At 47.9% G+C, this 17,470-nt stretch overlaps 8 protein-coding genes across 8 annotated transcripts; 5 read left to right on the top strand and 3 right to left on the bottom strand.

Annotated features, from left to right (window-relative positions):
• Positions 1–126: 126 nt before the first annotated feature.
• Positions 127–1,786, top strand: ASPWEDRAFT_36693 (putative translation factor pelota). Its single transcript, XM_040834523.1, has 3 exons — positions 127–304; positions 375–863; positions 915–1,786. Exons 1-3 carry the CDS (start codon positions 227–229, stop codon positions 1,557–1,559), a joined length of 1,212 nt encoding a protein of 403 aa, XP_040692660.1. The 5' UTR covers positions 127–226; the 3' UTR covers positions 1,560–1,786.
• A 101-nt stretch (positions 1,787–1,887) lies between these two features.
• Positions 1,888–2,885, bottom strand: ASPWEDRAFT_180440 (uncharacterized protein). The gene is made up of 5 exons (XM_040831844.1): positions 2,725–2,885; positions 2,464–2,658; positions 2,323–2,400; positions 2,153–2,264; positions 1,888–2,089 (listed from the first exon to the last, which is right to left on the bottom strand). The coding sequence occupies exons 1-5, from the start codon at positions 2,869–2,871 to the stop codon at positions 2,076–2,078; spliced, it is 546 nt and encodes a 181-aa protein (XP_040692659.1). The 5' UTR covers positions 2,872–2,885; the 3' UTR covers positions 1,888–2,075.
• A 2,390-nt stretch (positions 2,886–5,275) lies between these two features.
• Positions 5,276–7,225, top strand: ASPWEDRAFT_36692 (sugar porter family MFS transporter). The gene is made up of 3 exons (XM_040834522.1): positions 5,276–5,719; positions 5,765–5,947; positions 5,997–7,225. Exons 1-3 carry the CDS (start codon positions 5,554–5,556, stop codon positions 7,151–7,153), a joined length of 1,506 nt encoding a protein of 501 aa, XP_040692658.1. The 5' UTR covers positions 5,276–5,553; the 3' UTR covers positions 7,154–7,225.
• A 1,122-nt stretch (positions 7,226–8,347) lies between these two features.
• ASPWEDRAFT_24851 (uncharacterized protein) lies at positions 8,348–9,537 on the bottom strand (the record flags this gene model as incomplete). The annotated part of the gene is made up of 4 exons (XM_040832667.1): positions 8,348–8,554; positions 8,604–8,669; positions 8,731–9,384; positions 9,448–9,537. The coding sequence occupies 4 exons, from the start codon at positions 9,535–9,537 to the stop codon at positions 8,348–8,350; spliced, it is 1,017 nt and encodes a 338-aa protein (XP_040692657.1).
• A 235-nt stretch (positions 9,538–9,772) lies between these two features.
• ASPWEDRAFT_36690 (uncharacterized protein) lies at positions 9,773–10,622 on the top strand. Its single transcript, XM_040834521.1, has one exon. It carries the CDS (start codon positions 9,912–9,914, stop codon positions 10,329–10,331), a length of 420 nt encoding a protein of 139 aa, XP_040692656.1. The 5' UTR covers positions 9,773–9,911; the 3' UTR covers positions 10,332–10,622.
• On the top strand, positions 10,609–11,559 carry ASPWEDRAFT_36689 (uncharacterized protein). Its single transcript, XM_040834520.1, has 3 exons — positions 10,609–11,224; positions 11,277–11,429; positions 11,512–11,559. Exons 1-2 carry the CDS (start codon positions 10,823–10,825, stop codon positions 11,382–11,384), a joined length of 510 nt encoding a protein of 169 aa, XP_040692655.1. The 5' UTR covers positions 10,609–10,822; the 3' UTR covers positions 11,385–11,429; positions 11,512–11,559.
• ASPWEDRAFT_349719 (ER lumen protein-retaining receptor) lies at positions 11,537–13,029 on the bottom strand. Its single transcript, XM_040834121.1, has 3 exons — positions 12,749–13,029; positions 12,399–12,685; positions 11,537–12,340 (listed from the first exon to the last, which is right to left on the bottom strand). The coding sequence occupies exons 1-3, from the start codon at positions 12,849–12,851 to the stop codon at positions 11,741–11,743; spliced, it is 990 nt and encodes a 329-aa protein (XP_040692654.1). The 5' UTR covers positions 12,852–13,029; the 3' UTR covers positions 11,537–11,740.
• A 2,225-nt stretch (positions 13,030–15,254) lies between these two features.
• On the top strand, positions 15,255–16,674 carry ASPWEDRAFT_49066 (SANT/Myb-like DNA-binding domain-containing protein; the record flags this gene model as incomplete). Its single annotated transcript, XM_040837209.1, has 6 exons — positions 15,255–15,268; positions 15,877–16,243; positions 16,304–16,351; positions 16,410–16,442; positions 16,494–16,577; positions 16,633–16,674. The coding sequence occupies 6 exons, from the start codon at positions 15,255–15,257 to the stop codon at positions 16,672–16,674; spliced, it is 588 nt and encodes a 195-aa protein (XP_040692653.1).
• Positions 16,675–17,470: the final 796 nt, after the last annotated feature.

Genomic DNA, 17,470 nt, shown 5'->3' with positions numbered 1-17,470 from the left:
TAGATGAAGATGATGATTAGAAATCAACAATACGTCATTGCTCCTAGGGCTTAGGGCTCAAAGCCAGTCTTATCGATAATGCTCAGCTTCAGCGCCACTAGTCCGTTTCTGGAAGTGTCCCGCATCGACTCCTGCGGATTGTTTTTGGGCTGACGACAAGTTCCTGGATAGACAGCGCTGAATGTTTTTATAGTTCACCCTCTATCCCTATCCGAGTATTTGCAATATGCGATTGGTCAAGAACAAGGTCGAGCACGATGGCTCCGGCATGGTCACCCTGTGCCCCGAGGAGCCGGAAGATATGGTAGCCCCCCCCTCTCGCCTTTCAGCGCGGCTACGTACCTATATGACTGACACAATCTGTTCCCCTTCAGTGGCATGCTTATAACCTAATCCGCCCTGGAGATCTCCTCCGCGCCAGCGCTATCCGCCGCGTCACAAGCACCCAAGAAACCGGCTCGACAACCTCCGCGCGAGTCCATTTGTCGCTCGAGATTCGTGTCAAGAACCTGGACTTTGACCCCCAGAGCTCGCAGTTGCATGTGGCTGGACAGATTGTGAACGAAACCCAACATACTAAGATCGGCCAGCATCATACGCTTGATTTGGAGTTGAACCGCAATTTCACGCTAGAGAAGCAAATAGGCTCGGATGGTGAGGGCGTGGGATGGGATAGTATTGCGGTGCAGATGCTCAAGGATGCGGTGGATGAGGGTGGAAAGAGACGGGCTGAGGCTGTGGCGGTTATTATGCAGGAGGGTGTGGCTCATATCTGTTTTATCGGGCAGTTCCAGACCATTATGAAGCAGAAGGTGGAAATGTCGGTCCCAAGGAAACGACACGGAGGTGGTGATCATGATAAGGTAGGTGTCTCCTTTGCGACTTGAAATACCAGCTACTGATAGAATGCTCAGGGAATGGGCAAATTCTACCAAGTCACACTGGACACTCTTCTTCGCCAACTCGAATTCAACACCAGCTCGACATCGTTAACCAGCAACGAAGCCGTCCGGCCCGTCCTACTAGCTTCGCCTGGATTCGTTGCATCCGGCTTCCAGAAACACATTCAATCCGTCGCATCAACCACCACGCCCGCACTGAAGCGCCTTCTCCCCAGCATCGTCGTTGTCCACTCTGCCTCGGGGTATCTGCACTCTTTGGCAGAGGTTCTACAGTCGCCTTCCGTGAAATCCATCCTAGCCGACACCAAATACGCACGCGAGACCAAGCTCATGGACGATTTCCTCGAGCAGCTCCGAAAAGAAACCAACAAGGCCACATACGGGCCGCGGGAGGTGGAGTCAGCCGTCGACCAAGGCGCCGTTGGCCGCGGCGGTGGTGTGCTGATTATTTCGAATCGTCTGTTCCGGTCCCAGGAGGTAGCTGAGCGGAAACGGTGGGTATCACTCGTGGACCGTGTTCGGGACGTCGAGGGCGGCGAGGTTCGAGTCCTCAGCTCGGATCACGAGAGTGGAAGACGTCTCGATAGTCTGGGGGGTATTGCGGCACTCTGCACATTTCCTATTATGGAGGAAGAGATGGATTCTGAGGAGGATTAACCTGGGCGAATGGTTGGTCTGATCTTTGGCATTAGCGGTTATGTATGTTTTGATTGATGTGATGTGGAATATATGATGATGACATTTAGAATTATATTATGCAAAAGACTACTATATTCTTGAATGAGAATACCAAACTAACCAACTACTGCAAGTATTCCTACTGCAGGACCTGAATATACTTGAGCTGCAAACAAAGCTAATAGCAAACTCTCGTTCCTCTCCCCATTACCTTCTCATTGACATTCCAACGCCCACTTAAGAACAACAAAAACACCATGTTTAGGATAGATGATCAGTGTATTTCTGATAAATTATATCTAGCTATCTACCCTGCACGGTCATATGTATGTATATAACCTGTCTCCAATTCTCCCAGGAAAGCTGTACTGTAGTCGAGACTCTTAGAGACTCTGAAGGCCGCACTCCATCAGGATCCTGGCAGCGAATATCTTGCAAGTATTTTCTAAAATGATGGATTCTGCACTTTGGTTGTAGTATGGATCCTTACTCTCCTCATCTTCGGTTGACTATCAACGTTGGGTCTTGTTAGTTCATGAACTTGCTATGCAGGGAAGGGCTGGCAAACATACGGCTTGGGGAATAATAATCTGACTTTCGGCTCTGTTGTATAACTCTAGCAACTTTTCTGCGTTTGGGTCGCTGAGCACATTTTTTTTGGAAGTCTTCAAAATCAAGACCAAGCTGTCTAAGTGTTAGATCTGGTTCTCAATGTGATGAATAAGCGCTGCGTAGGACATACCTTCCCGACCCCGTCCTGCACCTCCTGCTTGTTCTCCCTTTCTGCCTGTTGTCTGGCAAATTCAAGGAATTGCTTGATCTATGTGATAGTGATCAGCGAAAATGGTGTCAATTTTACAATAGGAGTAACACTGTCACTTACCTGATTTTCATCCATTTGAAGGCCATTCTTCTTGAGAATCTCTATATACGTTTCCAAGCCGTCTGATTCCAGGACCGCCTCTTCCACCTTGTCCAAGTATTCCTGCTGTGAAATGGGCTTGCGGCTGGGGCCAATTGGACCGGCACTGATATTTCTAAAGTGATTTCTCTCGTCCGTGAAACCATCGGCAGTTGGCTGGAAGAACAAGTGTCAGACTCAGGTCCTATAGAAAGGAGAGGGAGAAAAAGGATGAGCACTTACTTGAAGAGCAGGCTTGAATTGTTCAAGAAACAAAAGCGCAATCAAATCATCAAGTTTTCCTCCTCCTTTCCCACCCAAGTTCCTCTTGATCCAGCGCTTCTCCTCCAGCCCCTGAGTGCCCTGGATACACCTGGCGGCCGTATACATGGCATTGGCAAACCAGAAGCAGCTATGGCCGCGCAACCTGTACGGGCCCCCATTTTCGGGTTGTTTTGTCGAGCAGCGCGGCCACGTCCACCAAGCGGGGTCTGCTGCCTTTGGCAAAGAACAGCGAGGTGAGGGGGAGAGGAAGATCCTTGCGGCGAGTGGCTTCCACCTTGTCGTCCATGCCCACCGTCACCCAGTCCAGGTCCGCTTCATTGCCCCGTTCGGCGTAGACCCGAGTGCGATTGTTCTGCTCCTCGTCTTCTTCTTGGCTCTCCTCGACGATGAATTGCACGTATTCGTGCTTCCACTTGGAGTTGAGGTTTTTACGCGAGTAAAGCTGACGACAAATCAGGTTTCGTAGTCCTTGGGGTTGTCTCTAATCTTTTTGTACCATTCCTGTGTTTTGTGCGTCGCAGGCGTCTTCTCGAAGAGCCAGGGGTTAGTTTTCGTGACCATGATGGATGAATGGGGGAGATTGAGTGTGGTTTTGATGCAACTTGGAGTGTTGAAAGACGACAAGTCTGCGCAGTTCTCCCCTCCAATTTATAACCACCCCTCCTCCCTTCAGCTGAGATAGTGAAGCTGAGTCTCCACACTTTGTCGGGCGCGTAGAACATGGTCGCTCTGTATCCGCAGCCAATAATGGCATCCATACACCCTCTCTCCTCTGCTGATCAATGGCTGAAGAGTGTAGCGATGCAAGGCTCAGCTTCGGAGAAAGCGACAATTCAGCAGCCAAGTGTACTTGACGGGCGATATGAAATGTAATAGGTTGAATCTAGTGTTTAGTGGGAAGAACCTAGCCATAACTGGAAATATCGGCGTTCTTTCAGCTTTCAGCTTTCAGCTTTCAGCCAGGACATCACCTTTATTTTCAGCTATCATGTAGAATTACATTATGACAAAGACTATTCAATGAGGTATACCAACTATACTTCTACATACTATATAGAATATAGAATGGATAGTAACATCTCTTTCCTTTCTCTATTACTTTCCCTTGATAACTTAATGCCTACTCAAGTATGAAATGTTATATTTAGGACTGAGGTTAATTAAAATATAGAATTAGGAATAATCCGACTATACTCTCTATTAGTAGTTGTAAGTACATATAGAATAGTACGCAGAGTACTCCGTATATACAGTAGATTAGATCTACTATTCACGCTATATGCTAGGGATGGCCGGTTGAATGTTTATAAACTAGGCTTCATGCATCACCTCAAAGGCTTGATTTGTTGATCGACATCGGAGTTTTCTTTTGGTTTATGCATAACTAATGGCAACCTGCATTACTGTACTCAATTTTAGTCTCGGTGTGATGTAGTGCTTGAGTAGTTTAGTGGTGCTAATTTATACTCTTTCTATCAGATCTTGATAATCAGAATACCTATTCAACTGGACCTCGATAACCCTCTCTCGTACTGATAATACTCCCCCACACCATCTTGAGCATTGCTCTTGCATTTGACAACATTCAGGCACTATTCTCTCGATGTAGCAGTCTTTTCTGCCTACTCCACCGAAACCATCAGGTCATTCAAGGTTGGATATGTGGATTATCCCTCTGATGATACGGCAAGCAATGCCTATTATTACTTGAGTCATCTTCATGATAACGATGGTCTGGATGTGTCTGCCGGAAGTCGGGATGCCGTATGTTTGCATTAGGGCTGACGGGTGGCTACCGCTGCCTGATTTCGGAGGCATCTGACGGCTAAATAGAGTCATTCTCTATAGACTAAATCCTCTCAGGCCACCAATCTCTACTTATTACTAACATGGGCTCAACTAACGCCACAGTGCGGAGAGACTCCATAGTCCATACTCTAGCCGACATCGGATAAATCAGGCCATCAGGTTTTCTTCCTGGTCAATCGGGCATTGAATTCCGTGGGTGCCGGATGTGGATTACGCCGGCTCTTATCAGTGGTTGAGACTGCATAAAGAAGAGTCTGAGGTGAGAAAGTTAAGTTCTTTGTTGTAAACACAAGTATGATGATGCAATAACTGGCATATAAAAGAAAAGAGTACAGAATACTCATGATGATGAATTCAGGATATGACGAAATAACACCTGGCATTCCATGTGCAATTAATTAATTAATTAATTAATTAAATGCAGGCCCATTTGAGAAAATAATTAATCGATCCCCCGCATAAAATCTCTTGGCTGAAATTGGCATTAGCTTAGCTCTCTGTCGGCCAATAGTAGTTCCTATATGTGTATCCATCGCCCCACTATCCCGTTATCCGCCATTTATGCTGGGGATGAATCAAATACTGGCTGCCCCCTGAAGCCACATGTGACATCCAGAAATCGCCACTGAAAGTGACTGGAAGTGACCAGACCGCATGTCTGAGATCAGCTGCATTGTGAGCAGGGGTTGCTTTACCTGCTATCATGATTTCTGTCTTCAGAACCAGTTGCCTTCGGAAAAAGCGGAAGAGGATATCGGGATGACATCGGTATTATTCTCTAGCCCGAGATGGCAAGGAGTGCGATAGATTCAATTCCCCGCGGACGAAGCGAAGCCGGACAATGCGGGGTATGGAGAGGTCCACTGTTCCTTGTGCTTCCTGAGCCATCATTCCCAATTCCCCATCTTCCAGGTATAAGAGCGCCATTTCCTACGATGAATTTCAACAAAGCATTCTGCATCTTTCCCCTTCTCCACTATGGCGTATCTTGGCCTCCGAGGCAGCTCGCTTCGCATTGTCATCAGTCTCATTGCAGCGACTGCATTTGCCCTGCAGGGCTATGATCAGGCGCTCATGAATGGCTTGGTGACTCTGTCTACCTTTGACACCACTTTTCCCAAGATGAAAGACTCCAATATTGAAGGTGGGTAGTAAATATCATCGTCAGTCCTCCTGCTCATCAGAAAAGGGACCACCGTTGCCATCTACGAAGTTGGCAGTGCCATCGGCGCCTTTTCCTGCGCGTTTATCGGCAACATTCTCGGTCGTCGCTACACCATCTTCACTGCTTGTTGTGTCTGTCTGGTGGGGATTATCCTGCAAGCAACTCCCTTTGCTCTCGGGCAGCTCATCACCGCCAGAGTCATCACGGGTTTGTCTGATACTCCCTTCGTCTACTTCTTCTTACTAACAGTTTGCAGGTCTCGGTGTAGGTGCTCTGACTGCCACTGTCCCCATGTGGGTGGCCGAATGCTCCAATGCCAACGAACGAGGTCGTCGCGTTCTCATCCAAGGATCCTTTGTAGCCATTGGCACCGTCACTGCATCATGGCTGGAATTCGGTCTCTACTTTACCGATAGCCCTGCCAACTGGCGCTTCCCCATTGCTTTCCAGGCCTTTTTCATCCTCATCGTGACATCCCTCGTGCTGTTCCTGCCCGAGTCCCCCAGATGGCTAATCATGAAGGATCGCATCGAGGAAGCCGAACGGGTCATCAGCGCTCTGGAAGACCTCCCCGCCGACGATGAAGTAGTCAAGGATGAACTGGCCCTAATCCGAGAATCCTATCTCGAAGAGCAGCGACAGTCCTCCTCCATCTTCGCAATGGGCCCCGAACGCCAATTCCACCGCGCCGTCCTGGCCGTCGGCATAGCCATCCTCGCCCAAATGTCCGGCATCAACATCGTCACCTTCTACTCGGACACCGTCCTAGAACAACAACTCCACTACTCCGCAACCACAGCCCGCATCTTCTCCGGCTGCATTCAAATCTGGCAGTTAGTCTCCGCCAGCTTCGCCGTCCTCCTCATCGACCGCTTCGGCCGCAGGAAGCTCCTCCTCTTCGGCGCCCTGGGCATGTGCATTGTCCAAGCCGCCCTAACCGGCCTCATGTCCACCTCCAACAAAGACGCCGCCAAAGCATCCATCTTCTTCTACTTTGCCGCCATGACCTTCTTCCCCATCGGCCTCCTATTAATACCCTTCATGTACGCCGCCGAGATCGCCCCGTTATCCATCCGCCATAAAGTCACTGCCATCGGGGCCTGCGCGAACTGGCTATTCAACTTTCTGGTGGCCGAAGTCACCCCGCATGCTATCGCTAGCATCAAATACCGGTACTACATCGTGTATGCTTGCATCAACGCCTTCTCGGTCGTGGTCATCTACTTGTTCTGTCCCGAGACCAAGGGCCGCACCCTCGAGGAGGTCGATGACTTCTTCATCCAGTCGAAGAGTGTCTTTGACACCGTCAAGGTGGAAAAGACCATGCCGAGGAATGGTGTTGTTACTGCGGCGCGTATTCGAGATGCCCATGCGAGTGAGAAAGAGACGGCGCTTCATATGGAGGGTTGTTAACTGCACTACCTACACTACTAGAGGGTCTTGGCTATACACGACATAGATTAGATAATAGATTTCTTCCAAGACATTCATTTGAGACTCAGTCAAGTGACTAACTGAGACCAGACCAGGCTGTAAAAACTACCTACAACACCTCCTGTCAGCCTATGCAGATTACCAAATCATCAGGCTATATGATACACGATACATACATAAAACATCATCACAAGATCATCATGCTTATTCTTCACCCGGGTATCGTTTCAGTCCTGCTGATTATCTACATATGACAAGGCTAGGCTTTCTTTCTCATCAGTCGTCACCGATGGCAATGCACACATGATACACACATAATACATTCACTAACACTCAGCGAATTAAGCCTCATCTGATAAAAATACCAAGATCAACAGTCAGATTCAGCATCGCCGTTATCATCATCATGTCATCACGCAAACTACCCATCTAGGTATGCATACGTAACTTTATCGTGCTGGCCCCCGAAGAACTCAGCCTACGCCAAGAAGATTAAAGCAAAAGCAACCAAGCGGAATGAGAGAAAAATTCCTTTTATTCCAAATAAATACAGTTCATTTCTTGGTCGGGAAATTAAACACGGGCCACGTATGTTATATAGAAAGGCTATGTAAGATGGGCGGTTATTGGTTTGATGGTAGTGTTTGATTGAACTGCTTAGGTTACTAGGTAGGCGGCTATGTATGTAGGTTTGCCCTAATTCGATGTTGCTTGCATACAAGGAGATTTTGGTAGTGGCTATGGTTTCTATTATTATTGTTGGAGGATTATGGTATTTTTCTTGTTTAATTTCGTTTTATTTTATTTTCTTGTTTCTTGATTGTTTGATGTTTGATGTTTGTATTCTGTGGTAAGCAGACTTGGCTGACTCTGACCTGACTCCTGTCGCATGATAAGATGATGCATTTTTTTGCATGCTTCGTTTCAATGGGTATATCGAACGATTGTAAGAAGGTAAAAATAGAAAAAATAGTAGAAGAAGAAGAAGAAAAGTAACAAGAAGAGAAGAAAGTAATAACAAGAATTCGAAAAGATAAACCATGATCGCCATGATCGCCATGCAATCAATCAAGAATGTAAACAGCCAACCCCTTTTAGATAGATGAAAAAGGCCCAACATAGATTAAAGTAGTATCATAAAGATCAGTCGTGAAGAGTAAGTAGGAAAAGAGTCTACTTTTCCGTAGCCTCCTTCGTCCTTCTAGCGGATTTCAGAGCAGCTCGTCGCCGAGAATGTTGGGGGTCGTGTATTCGAGGGGGAGGAGGGATAGGGACTGGGTCAGGATCAGGGTCATGCCCCTGGTCTGGTGAATCAAGCATTTGTAGTTGGCTTTCGCATTGTTGGGGTGAATATGTTCGTTTAGCCCCGAGTTCTTTCATCTATGACAAGTTAGTAAAGAGCACCATTTCATCACACGCATGCGCATACCTTTTGAGCAATAAAGTGGTATTTATCTTGCTCCCAGCAATCTCGTGCTCTTATTAGAAGCTGTATCTAACCACGGCATGTTAATCGCTTTCCTAAAACTGGACAAATCATAGACACACGTACTCACATCGTTTTCATCCCACCGGGCTAACCGTTCCTTGCGCCTGCGCAGCATTCGCATCTGTAAACGTGCTTCCGTAGCATCCTTGTGGAACCTTTCGCGGAACATCTCTCGGATGGCCTTCCAGGCAAAGTTCTGCTCCCGTAATCGTTCCACGTAGGTGTCTTCTTCCTCTGCTTGAGGGTCTTTGCGGCCTCGCCCCGGGGCTCGTGGTCGCTGTTGTGGTGGTGGAACTTCGACGGGCTCGTGGCGTCGCTCCTGTTCCAGGCGCTGGAGCCCATCGGGGTGTGGAAGAATTGATACCGGAGTGTCTCGTACCGGTGGTGTAGGCTTGGAGGTTCGTCGTTGCCTTTTGGCTGGGGGTGGTTGAGGGGATTGAGTATGCATGCCGTATTCTAGATCTTCCAGGCCATAGTTTAGACCAGCAGTGACGGTTCGAGGAAAATCACTGGGAAGCGGCGCGGTGATCCCGAGCCCATGCACAGGAATAGAGTCCCTGATGTTGTATTGGAAATCTTGTTGCGAATGATGGCTGAGAACCGGACTAGGTCTTGTCTGAACGAAGGAGCTGTCCGGGAGACTGATCGGGGTCAAGATGGCACCGGCGCCTGGCTGGTAGGGTCCCGTACAGTAAGGGTTGCTAACGGCTACAAAGGGAGACTAAACACAAACATCAGTTAGTTCATGTTCAAACAGGACAGCATCAACGTTTCAACCACGTACTGTATCCACGCCAGTCCAGTGAGGTTGCAAGTTTTCATAGAACTGCTCCATTCCCTCTCCGGGTCCGGCACCGCCGTGACCCATTGACATCGTGCCTGCAACTTCGGATGGTACGTAATGGAACATGGAACAATATGATAGGAGAGCAACAATAGAAGGCGCTGGATTTGAAGGTAAACCGCCTGCGGTGGCAGGAGATGAAACACTTGATGAAACAGGGTCAGGGAAGATAGAAGTAGGTACAGCGGCAAGAGAAGAAGGAACAAATGATTTAAAGAGTCTCTCGAGAAGGCAAGTCTAGCTTTCTTCACGACACAGCATTCATACTCTGCACGATACCTGGATGAAGAGGAGTGAAGGGAGGAAAAGAACACAACGTCAACAGAGTATGATGTGAGGTTCATATACCAGAGAACAGGATATCACTGAGGAGACGGACTGCCTCGCGAGGCAGGGCCAGAAGCATGAAGCTTTTTGTTCAACAGGCTCAGAGAGCTCCAAAGACTAAGATGAGTACCGCCGACCATCACTGTGCCGCACAAAAAGTCGATAACCAGAGGTGCAGAGTCGACGATGGACTGCATTTAAGCGCCTGCTCATCCCGGGAGAGGATGGGCTCCAGCTTAGAGCAGACCCATTCCATCTTCGTCATAAGAAAGGAGGAGAAAATCATCCATTTCCAGCCCCCAAAGCCCCGGGGCTCAGACGGTGCATTTCTTGCCCAAGGCCCACCCGGACTTAGTAGGAGGGCAGCGCCGCGATCGTATGTCCCGGGGCTTTGGTTCTCGAACCAGGGCGGAGAAATGAGGTTGAGGAAAAGCAGTGGATGCCAGTCATTCTGCGGGATTCCCAGGACCATCCAGTGGAGGAACAGGGGGGTTTAGCGCTTAAGCTGACAAGCAGATCCAGGTATAAGCAGAGAGAGGTAGGAGGATCTGGATAATCGGCATGGTGTAAAGAGAGACACGCGAACGGCTTCCTGTTTCTAACCGCTTGTGGTTGAGAAGAAAAGCGGGGGGCAAAAGAGACAACCTGAGAGGAAGACCAGAAGAGACAGAGTGGGAATTGGCACGAAAGAGTGAAAAAACGCTACAGAGTCCAGCAGGATTCGAGGATTACTACAAAGAGAGAAGGGCGGAAAATCAACGGTGACAAGGGGGGGGGGAAGAAAGCAAAAAAGAAAAAAAAAAAAAAAAGGGTCCCAATCTCGGGATTTTTTGTTCCCATCAGACTGGGAGACATTCATGACCGACCATTACGCGCTTCATCGTGATCGAGAAATGATGCATCATCGACTGCATCCATTGTCCCTTCTGTGGGCGCTGGTGGGTTAGACGCCTACTCGGCGCTGGAGAGAAACAACGAGCCCAGAAAGATGATTATTCGACGATATTCGCACCCAGCCACGTGTCACACCGGAGACTGTCTGCTAAGCGCCAGATGGACCGTCAAAGAACGAGTTTCTGGATGTCTTCCAAGTGTTGTGGAAGCCAAGAAGCCGCAGCGCTTAACGCACAATGGGGACGATACACTATTGAATTCTATCTCGCCGACAATCGATCATGTCAACCATTCGATCATCTCGATTGCGCATGTTTACTCGAATCGCCATGGTGATAACTATGCAGCTCCAGATCATCCAGAAATCATACTCAGTAAACATTGTGATCTTCTTGATTGGCGCGCGCAGGATCAAATCCGTTCAGATCATGTGACTACGAGACAGGGTCTCCATGCCGTGTCGAATCCTGATATAGTCGGTATTACTGACCGTGATGTTGTTATCCCATGGTTCACAGCACAACTACGCTCGTCTAATACTGTCTCAGTCTTTGGCCCGTCAAACTGGCCCCCTCCTGGTCCATCAACCGTCTGTCCTTGGTAGTCATGGTGCCGATACAGTGGCTATGCCCAGGCGCAGCAATGGCCCGCAATAGCTTCTGAAACAGCGGATGACTTCTTCATCGACATGATTACAGATAGTTCGTGACTCAAGTTCAACTTCGCCTTCATTATTCTCCACAAGTTTCATGTTATTCTGATCCTTCGCTACATTTGAAACAGGTACATGTCATGACAGCCTCGCAGGGCAGTTTTTGATTCCAAATATAGACATTTATTCATCGTTTCACATCTCATATCCATCACAGATTGCTAATCCAAAGCACGATCACCCGGAAGATCCGGGGACGTCAGAGAACACAAAAGAGACAAGGGGTAAAAAAATAGAAATGATGACAGATCCGCACCCAAGGTGTGGCAAGGCCCAGAAGTGATACACAACCTAAAACGCTCAGTGATGGTCACCAGGGAATCTGTGCACAGTGTCACTTGAGCTTTCGTCATCTTCATCTTCAAGGATTCCTTCTAGTCCTTCGTCATTCTCCTGACCAGCCTTTGGTGGGCGGCCCTGATTCTCCAAAGTGTCATCTGCAGAGATGGAAATCCCTCTAGCTCCCCAACGGTTATTTCTCGACTGGCCATCGGCTCCCCTCTCGTCTTCCGCGTCTTCATCATGGAGACGTTGTTCCTCGTCTACATTCCTTCGCGTCCTAAAGCTCAAAACTTTGTTCACCAGCCAGCTGTTACTGTAGTCCTCCGAGTCGACAACCCCACCGTTTCGGAGCTTTACACGCTGACGCGAGTAGTACACCCAAGCGAAATCGACGTAAAAGGCGGTCTGGATGATGCCGAAAATGACCGAAATTCCGTCGAAATAATGGTGCTCTGTAAAGAACCGAACAATCCAGTTCAAAATGTAGAAAGCTCGGTAGGACCCCAATGCAGCAAGATAGAAGGAATTGATCACAGTAGGCACGGTAGTCTGACGCAGAAGTAGAAGTTGCGGGAGAACAGAGACAGATTCCAGTATGATGGAGAAAGCCCATAATATCTAGATAGGCAACCAATAATCAGCAAGCAAATTCAAAGGGTAGTCTAGCCCAACTTACCTCAGTAAACCAATAACTAGGGTATCCTCCATCGAAAATCGGAACCACGATCGGAGCCAGCACAAGCGATCCACCAATTGACCAGATAGCTAGCCTCCATGCCTTTTCCCTTTCCCTCGTCCGAGAAAAGACCTTCATCATCAAAAAGATGGTAAGGAAGGACGAAAATATATAGAAAAGCTTGAAGAAAACAAGATATGCTTTCGTCCATCCACTTCCCCAAAGCAAGTCAAGATAACGAGTCACAAAAATCAGAGCATAGAGCATCTGCGTAAGTAGCGAGATACCTAGTGTAAAGACATCGGGTTAGTACACATGCGACCCTCTGCTAATGGGCTTAGGAGGCATACCCTCAGCACTTCGATTTCGGTACATGGCCCATATCAGTATACATTTGGAAAGGATATGGGCGGTATCCCCCAATATCCGAAAAGGATTCAAGTTGAGAGTCATAATGAATGTGATTATCTGGCAATTCGTATCATGTGCTCATATGAACACTGAGGTAAAGTCGACCTTTCACGCCCTTGTTGAGGCTAACACCATCGACGGAATCGAGCTACTCGACTAAATTGTCCTAATTCTCTTTCGTTTTCTATATAGTCAAATCGTGATGCGTGACTTCGTTGAGTGGTTGGCCTCGTGCGTATGGTTGAGCTAGGGTGGTCGGTGCTAACAAGGTGTGTGGCGTATTGACGACTTGTTGAGAGGGCGGAGAGGAGCTGTGTTTGCTGTATCCGAAGAATACAGTGATTCTTTCAAGGGTGTAGGAGGTAAATTGAAGGAAGACGGTTTGGATGGTTGTTGGAGATGTTATCAGGCGAGGGAGAAGTGCGGAGGTGTCTTCGTCTCCTACATGCTAGAGCTCAGCTCCAACTCCAAAGGGTCCACCCGAGCGGGAGAGCTTGGGCGTTGACGGCCGCGTGTCCATCACGTGAGAAACGGACAGTGACGTCAAAATCATTCTTTCTGTCCTCATCGTCTCCAACAGAGACAAGATAGAAACACGACTCTAGGACAGCGATCAGATCCTATGTCGGCTGCATGGAAATTTTTCTTTATATCAGAATCAGTAGTTCTGACCGAATATTGGCAAGCTGCTTTGCATGAACGCTTTTTTGGTCGTGCTTAGCTGAAACGAAACCGATCTCTTCGGCTCTTCAATATCTGGCTGTTGGATCTGCAGGGGTTCATAGCTCCGTTACATCTCAACAATCATCAGAACCGTTCATCTCGCAGTCAACAAAAAATCTGCTTTGCTTTGCTTTTTCCTGGAAAGACTTCTACTTCGAATATTATCATCAGGCAGATGCACCATGATCATTCGCAATTGCTAATTGTGTGTCATTGAAATCATAGCAGCGAATCCATTCAGGCATACATATTTCAGAGGATCCGGTTACTATTCAGAGTGGCAGATTGCGTGCTGACTGTTGAGCGGAGCCGGAGTAAGCTGGCTCAAACCGACGAGCCGAGCCTCCAAACCACTATAATAGCTACGTGGAATTATCCTCAAGATTGGAAAACGTCAGCTCACGCTCAAACAATCCAATTTCAGGCCGGACAAAAAGAACAAATCATAAGGCCAGGGCGGTTACACGGCAATTCCGACAGGCTCCTGTCAAAAAAGAACTCAATCACGACGTAAATACCGACATTTGCACTGAAGGGACAAAAAAACGAGGAAAATGGAATATTCTGGCAGCCTTATAGGTCCCGTTTTCCCTATCAATCACGGTTCTATCGATAGATGATCCGATCAAGGGACGGCGATCTTGCATTCGGCTGCAAATGTGACCACCCCGGCCGTGCAGATAATGTCTCGAATGTCTTACCTGAGTCTTCATGTTACCCCGCTCCTCGCATCACTTGATTGACAGACATACTAATGTATCCTCAAGCCTAGGTAGAAGTGTATCAAAAATCATAAATAGTTCCGTGTCCCTTGTCCCCATTACTTGTGGCGGTTTAGGCTATCCAGTCAAATATTTGCAAGTCTACATCATATACCTGCAGTGATGACAGTCAGATCTTCTTGTCGTTATTGGGTTCTCAAACTGTGGACTATCACGTTGGCACCAAATGTGTTGTGAGATTTCCCGGGATTGATGGATCCAGTAACAAGCGAAGTGGCCACTCGCCGGTGCTTCCAACCTGAAGACCTAATTTGACTGGCATCCTTTATCACCACATCAGCAAGCTGGCAGCAAGTTGGTCTTGGAAGAACGCACGAGAACTGTGACTGAAATCCGCCACCGGACACTAAACTGTCCGGCTGGTCTGAGACCCAAGGTATTATAATCGACTCAATTTTCTCTTGGTCATCACCCTGGGCCGGCATATTTACAGTAATAAAAAAGGATGAAGTCTCGACCATGGAGATACCACACTAGCCGATAATCACGGAATTTGGAGCGATGTACCTTTGCAGGAAAGGGCATTGCTCGACCAATATGAGATCCTTGTCTAGGGGGGTCAAAGAGCAAAAACAAAGCACGTAGGATTTCCGGTATTCATGTATTGTGCTGTGAACTATACATCCATGATGGTATGCAGCAAGTCACCGGGTACCGTTCGTATCATCTAGAACACGACGGGGGGCTTAAGAGACAAAAAAAGGATGGATCATGGATGGAGTGAGAATGAAGTGGTGGAAGGAAGACAAGTGGATTCGGAGAGGGCGGGATTCCCATTGGATTGACCTGCATTGATTGGTTTTGGCCTCGAGCTGTGCATTTCTCCCCTCATTTGCTACGGCTTTTCTTGGATTCTCGTGCATCGTCCATATTGCTGTCTCTTGTCCGTACCGGCTACAGCGACTGCTATCTTATTTAGTGTCCTCTTCCGGCTTGTTTCATGGCCTCTGGAGTGTGTAAGTATCCTCCATCTTCTAAGACTTGTTTCTCACGGCCAGTAGAAAGAAGGTCCCTATCAGGATATCTTATCGCTGCTCCATCACCCCACATATGCTCCAGCTTCCTGTATCCTTAGAGACGCCTCACTATTCACTGACTTTTTGGAAGTGATTTTTTTTTTATCTCCTCTCGGAGATATATGCATACATAGTCACTCTATTCTCTTTCTCGTTGTTCTTATTCTTTTTTCTCCTTCTGGGGCATTACTGCCACGCCGTGGGATGCGCCCGTGTCATCGTTGCTTCTAGTGTAACGAAAGCCCAGTGTCCTAGAGTTGCCGGCCAATCTACACAGGATCTCCAGTAGCAGATTTGCTAATCTTCTGGGCATGTGTATGTACAGATGAATCGTCGCAGCGTGATTGGGAATCTTGCCTCTCTTCCATCATGTCGTAAGTTTCTCGTCCTCCCACCCAAAGAGGAGGTTCTGGTCGTTGCTCAGCAGCAATAAAGACCCCATCTTATGCCGTCACGCCATGTACCTCCTGTCTCTTTTTCCTTCACTATTCATGTCAAAGTGATCGCTTGCTGGCTGACCATCTACCTCATCCGTCCCTTACTTAGGTCCCCTCCTTCAAAGCGAATCAGGACCTCAGTCTCTAGCAGCGCTCCATCTCACCTTCTAGCCCATCAACAACTTCATCCTTTCACGAGAGTGCCTCCCTTTGATGGAATTCCCATGCCCTCAGCCCAAATCTCTCCTACAAACCCACGAAAACGCCGCTCCTCGCCTCAGTCAGGCTCCACGACAGTCATGGCTGCACCACTCGCTACTACTGGGGATGCTGAGCATGACTCTACTGCTGTCGCAAGCGCGCCAGAGCCCGTTCCTAGAAAAAAGGGGCGAACTAATACTCCCTGGACTGCAGAGGAGGAGCAGAGACTGAAGGTGATGCGTGATGCTGGTCGCAGCTGGAGCGAGATAGCCAAGGTTCGTCAGCCGGATTAGTTTCTCTTGCTGATATGTGTCTAACCCGCTGGGCTGTCGCAGGCGTTTCCTACTCGAACTGAGGGCAGTGTTAAGAAGCATTGGTATAAGGTGGGAATCAGCATCGAGTCCTTACTTTGCGTGTTCCTTGACTTACAATGTGTTGCAGGATATGCACTATGCCGAGTTCGCGGAAGATGAGGTACCATACTTATCATACTCTTTCATCTTCCATCATGCTAAGACCATGCAGTCTGTTGCGCTGCGAGAGGCGATCAAGGAATACGAGGCCAACAAATGGAAGGTCATCGGGCAGAAAGTCGGAAAACCTGCTAAGGTGAGTATTCTTTGGGGATCCTTCCATCACATAAATTTGCTGAACACAGTCACAGGCATGCGAGCAATATGCAAAAGAGCATTTCAAGAGTCTTTGAAGACTCGAGATACCCTGACGGACATACACCCTGACGAAGCAATGACCCCATGGCATCTTCCATACGCCTTTGTTTTTTCACGTTGTTTTTGGCTTTTTCGATTGGCATTTCGTGCAATTTATCCAGTTTCATGGCAGCGCATTTCATTTTCAGATTGGGAGTTGGGTTTTTTCATTGGGTTCATTTCATTTTCATTCGCATATCTCCTGTGCACTTGACAGGCAATTCTCACCAATACGAAGAGCTCTGTATCTAAGTCTACCGACTAGTTTCAGTGGAGCTATTTGTAGGTCATCGCTGTCACATTCTAAATCTAGACTGCGAAAATATACAAGCGGCAATTCCACCTTACATCCAACCGCATTTCAATGCACATACTATTAACCGATGTATACGAACAGACCTATCCGAATAACACCAGCGATATGATTATATCAACAGTCTTCACACTTCTACAGGGGTGATTGCATGATATCTTCGAGCCCGTTGAGCGTTCCTGACAGCCGATCGGCGCGGCCAAAGCCAAATCCTAGACTCGCCGGCGGGTTTGACACCCCCGCTGCTTTTTTCCCTCTCCACCTTTCTTTTTCTTCAACCCATCGCCACCTGCTGCATTTCTATCAGGACTGCTTTCGAAGGATAATTAGCTGTTGGAAGGTCAACTTCCTGTTCACCAGTTGTGATTCAAGCAGATTTCCCAGTTCTTGATTCGGTTTTGTCCAGGTGAACCCCGCTCTGATAAAAGAAAAAAACTAAAGCCACTTCAACTGACGTGGATTTCTCTTTCTACCTGACT

The sequence above is a fragment of the Aspergillus wentii genome (assembly GCF_001890725.1).
Source record: "Aspergillus wentii DTO 134E9 unplaced genomic scaffold ASPWEscaffold_2, whole genome shotgun sequence".
Taxonomy (NCBI): Eukaryota; Fungi; Ascomycota; class Eurotiomycetes; order Eurotiales; family Aspergillaceae; genus Aspergillus; species Aspergillus wentii.
Note: the sequence above shows the minus strand (reverse complement) of the source record. Positions and strands in the feature narration are given on the sequence as shown.

Excerpts from the sequence above, each read along its gene's own strand:
- ASPWEDRAFT_36690 (XM_040834521.1), top strand. The coding sequence starts at position 9,912 with ATGAAGCTTTTTGTTCAACAGGCTCAGAGAGCTCCAAAGACTAAGATG.
- ASPWEDRAFT_36693 (XM_040834523.1), top strand. The coding sequence starts at position 227 with ATGCGATTGGTCAAGAACAAGGTCGAGCACGATGGCTCCGGCATGGTC. Across the intron at positions 305-374 it reads CCGAGGAGCCGGAAGATATG|TGGCATGCTTATAACCTAAT; the intron begins GTAGCCCCCCCC and ends GTTCCCCTTCAG. Across the intron at positions 864-914 it reads GAGGTGGTGATCATGATAAG|GGAATGGGCAAATTCTACCA; the intron begins GTAGGTGTCTCC and ends TAGAATGCTCAG.
- ASPWEDRAFT_36689 (XM_040834520.1), top strand. The coding sequence starts at position 10,823 with ATGATTATTCGACGATATTCGCACCCAGCCACGTGTCACACCGGAGAC. Across the intron at positions 11,225-11,276 it reads TCGGTATTACTGACCGTGAT|TCTTTGGCCCGTCAAACTGG; the intron begins GTTGTTATCCCA and ends ATACTGTCTCAG.
- ASPWEDRAFT_36692 (XM_040834522.1), top strand. The coding sequence starts at position 5,554 with ATGGCGTATCTTGGCCTCCGAGGCAGCTCGCTTCGCATTGTCATCAGT. Across the intron at positions 5,720-5,764 it reads GAAAGACTCCAATATTGAAG|GGACCACCGTTGCCATCTAC; the intron begins GTGGGTAGTAAA and ends TCATCAGAAAAG. Across the intron at positions 5,948-5,996 it reads CACCGCCAGAGTCATCACGG|GTCTCGGTGTAGGTGCTCTG; the intron begins GTTTGTCTGATA and ends AACAGTTTGCAG.
- ASPWEDRAFT_349719 (XM_040834121.1), bottom strand. The coding sequence starts at position 12,851 with ATGACTCTCAACTTGAATCCTTTTCGGATATTGGGGGATACCGCCCAT. Across the intron at positions 12,686-12,748 it reads CCGAAATCGAAGTGCTGAGG|GTATCTCGCTACTTACGCAG; the intron begins GTATGCCTCCTA and ends TCTTTACACTAG. Across the intron at positions 12,341-12,398 it reads CTAGTTATTGGTTTACTGAG|ATATTATGGGCTTTCTCCAT; the intron begins GTAAGTTGGGCT and ends TTGCCTATCTAG.
- ASPWEDRAFT_180440 (XM_040831844.1), bottom strand. The coding sequence starts at position 2,871 with ATGTATACGGCCGCCAGGTGTATCCAGGGCACTCAGGGGCTGGAGGAG. Across the intron at positions 2,659-2,724 it reads AATTCAAGCCTGCTCTTCAA|CCAACTGCCGATGGTTTCAC; the intron begins GTAAGTGCTCAT and ends TTGTTCTTCCAG. Across the intron at positions 2,401-2,463 it reads TTCAAATGGATGAAAATCAG|ATCAAGCAATTCCTTGAATT; the intron begins GTAAGTGACAGT and ends ACTATCACATAG.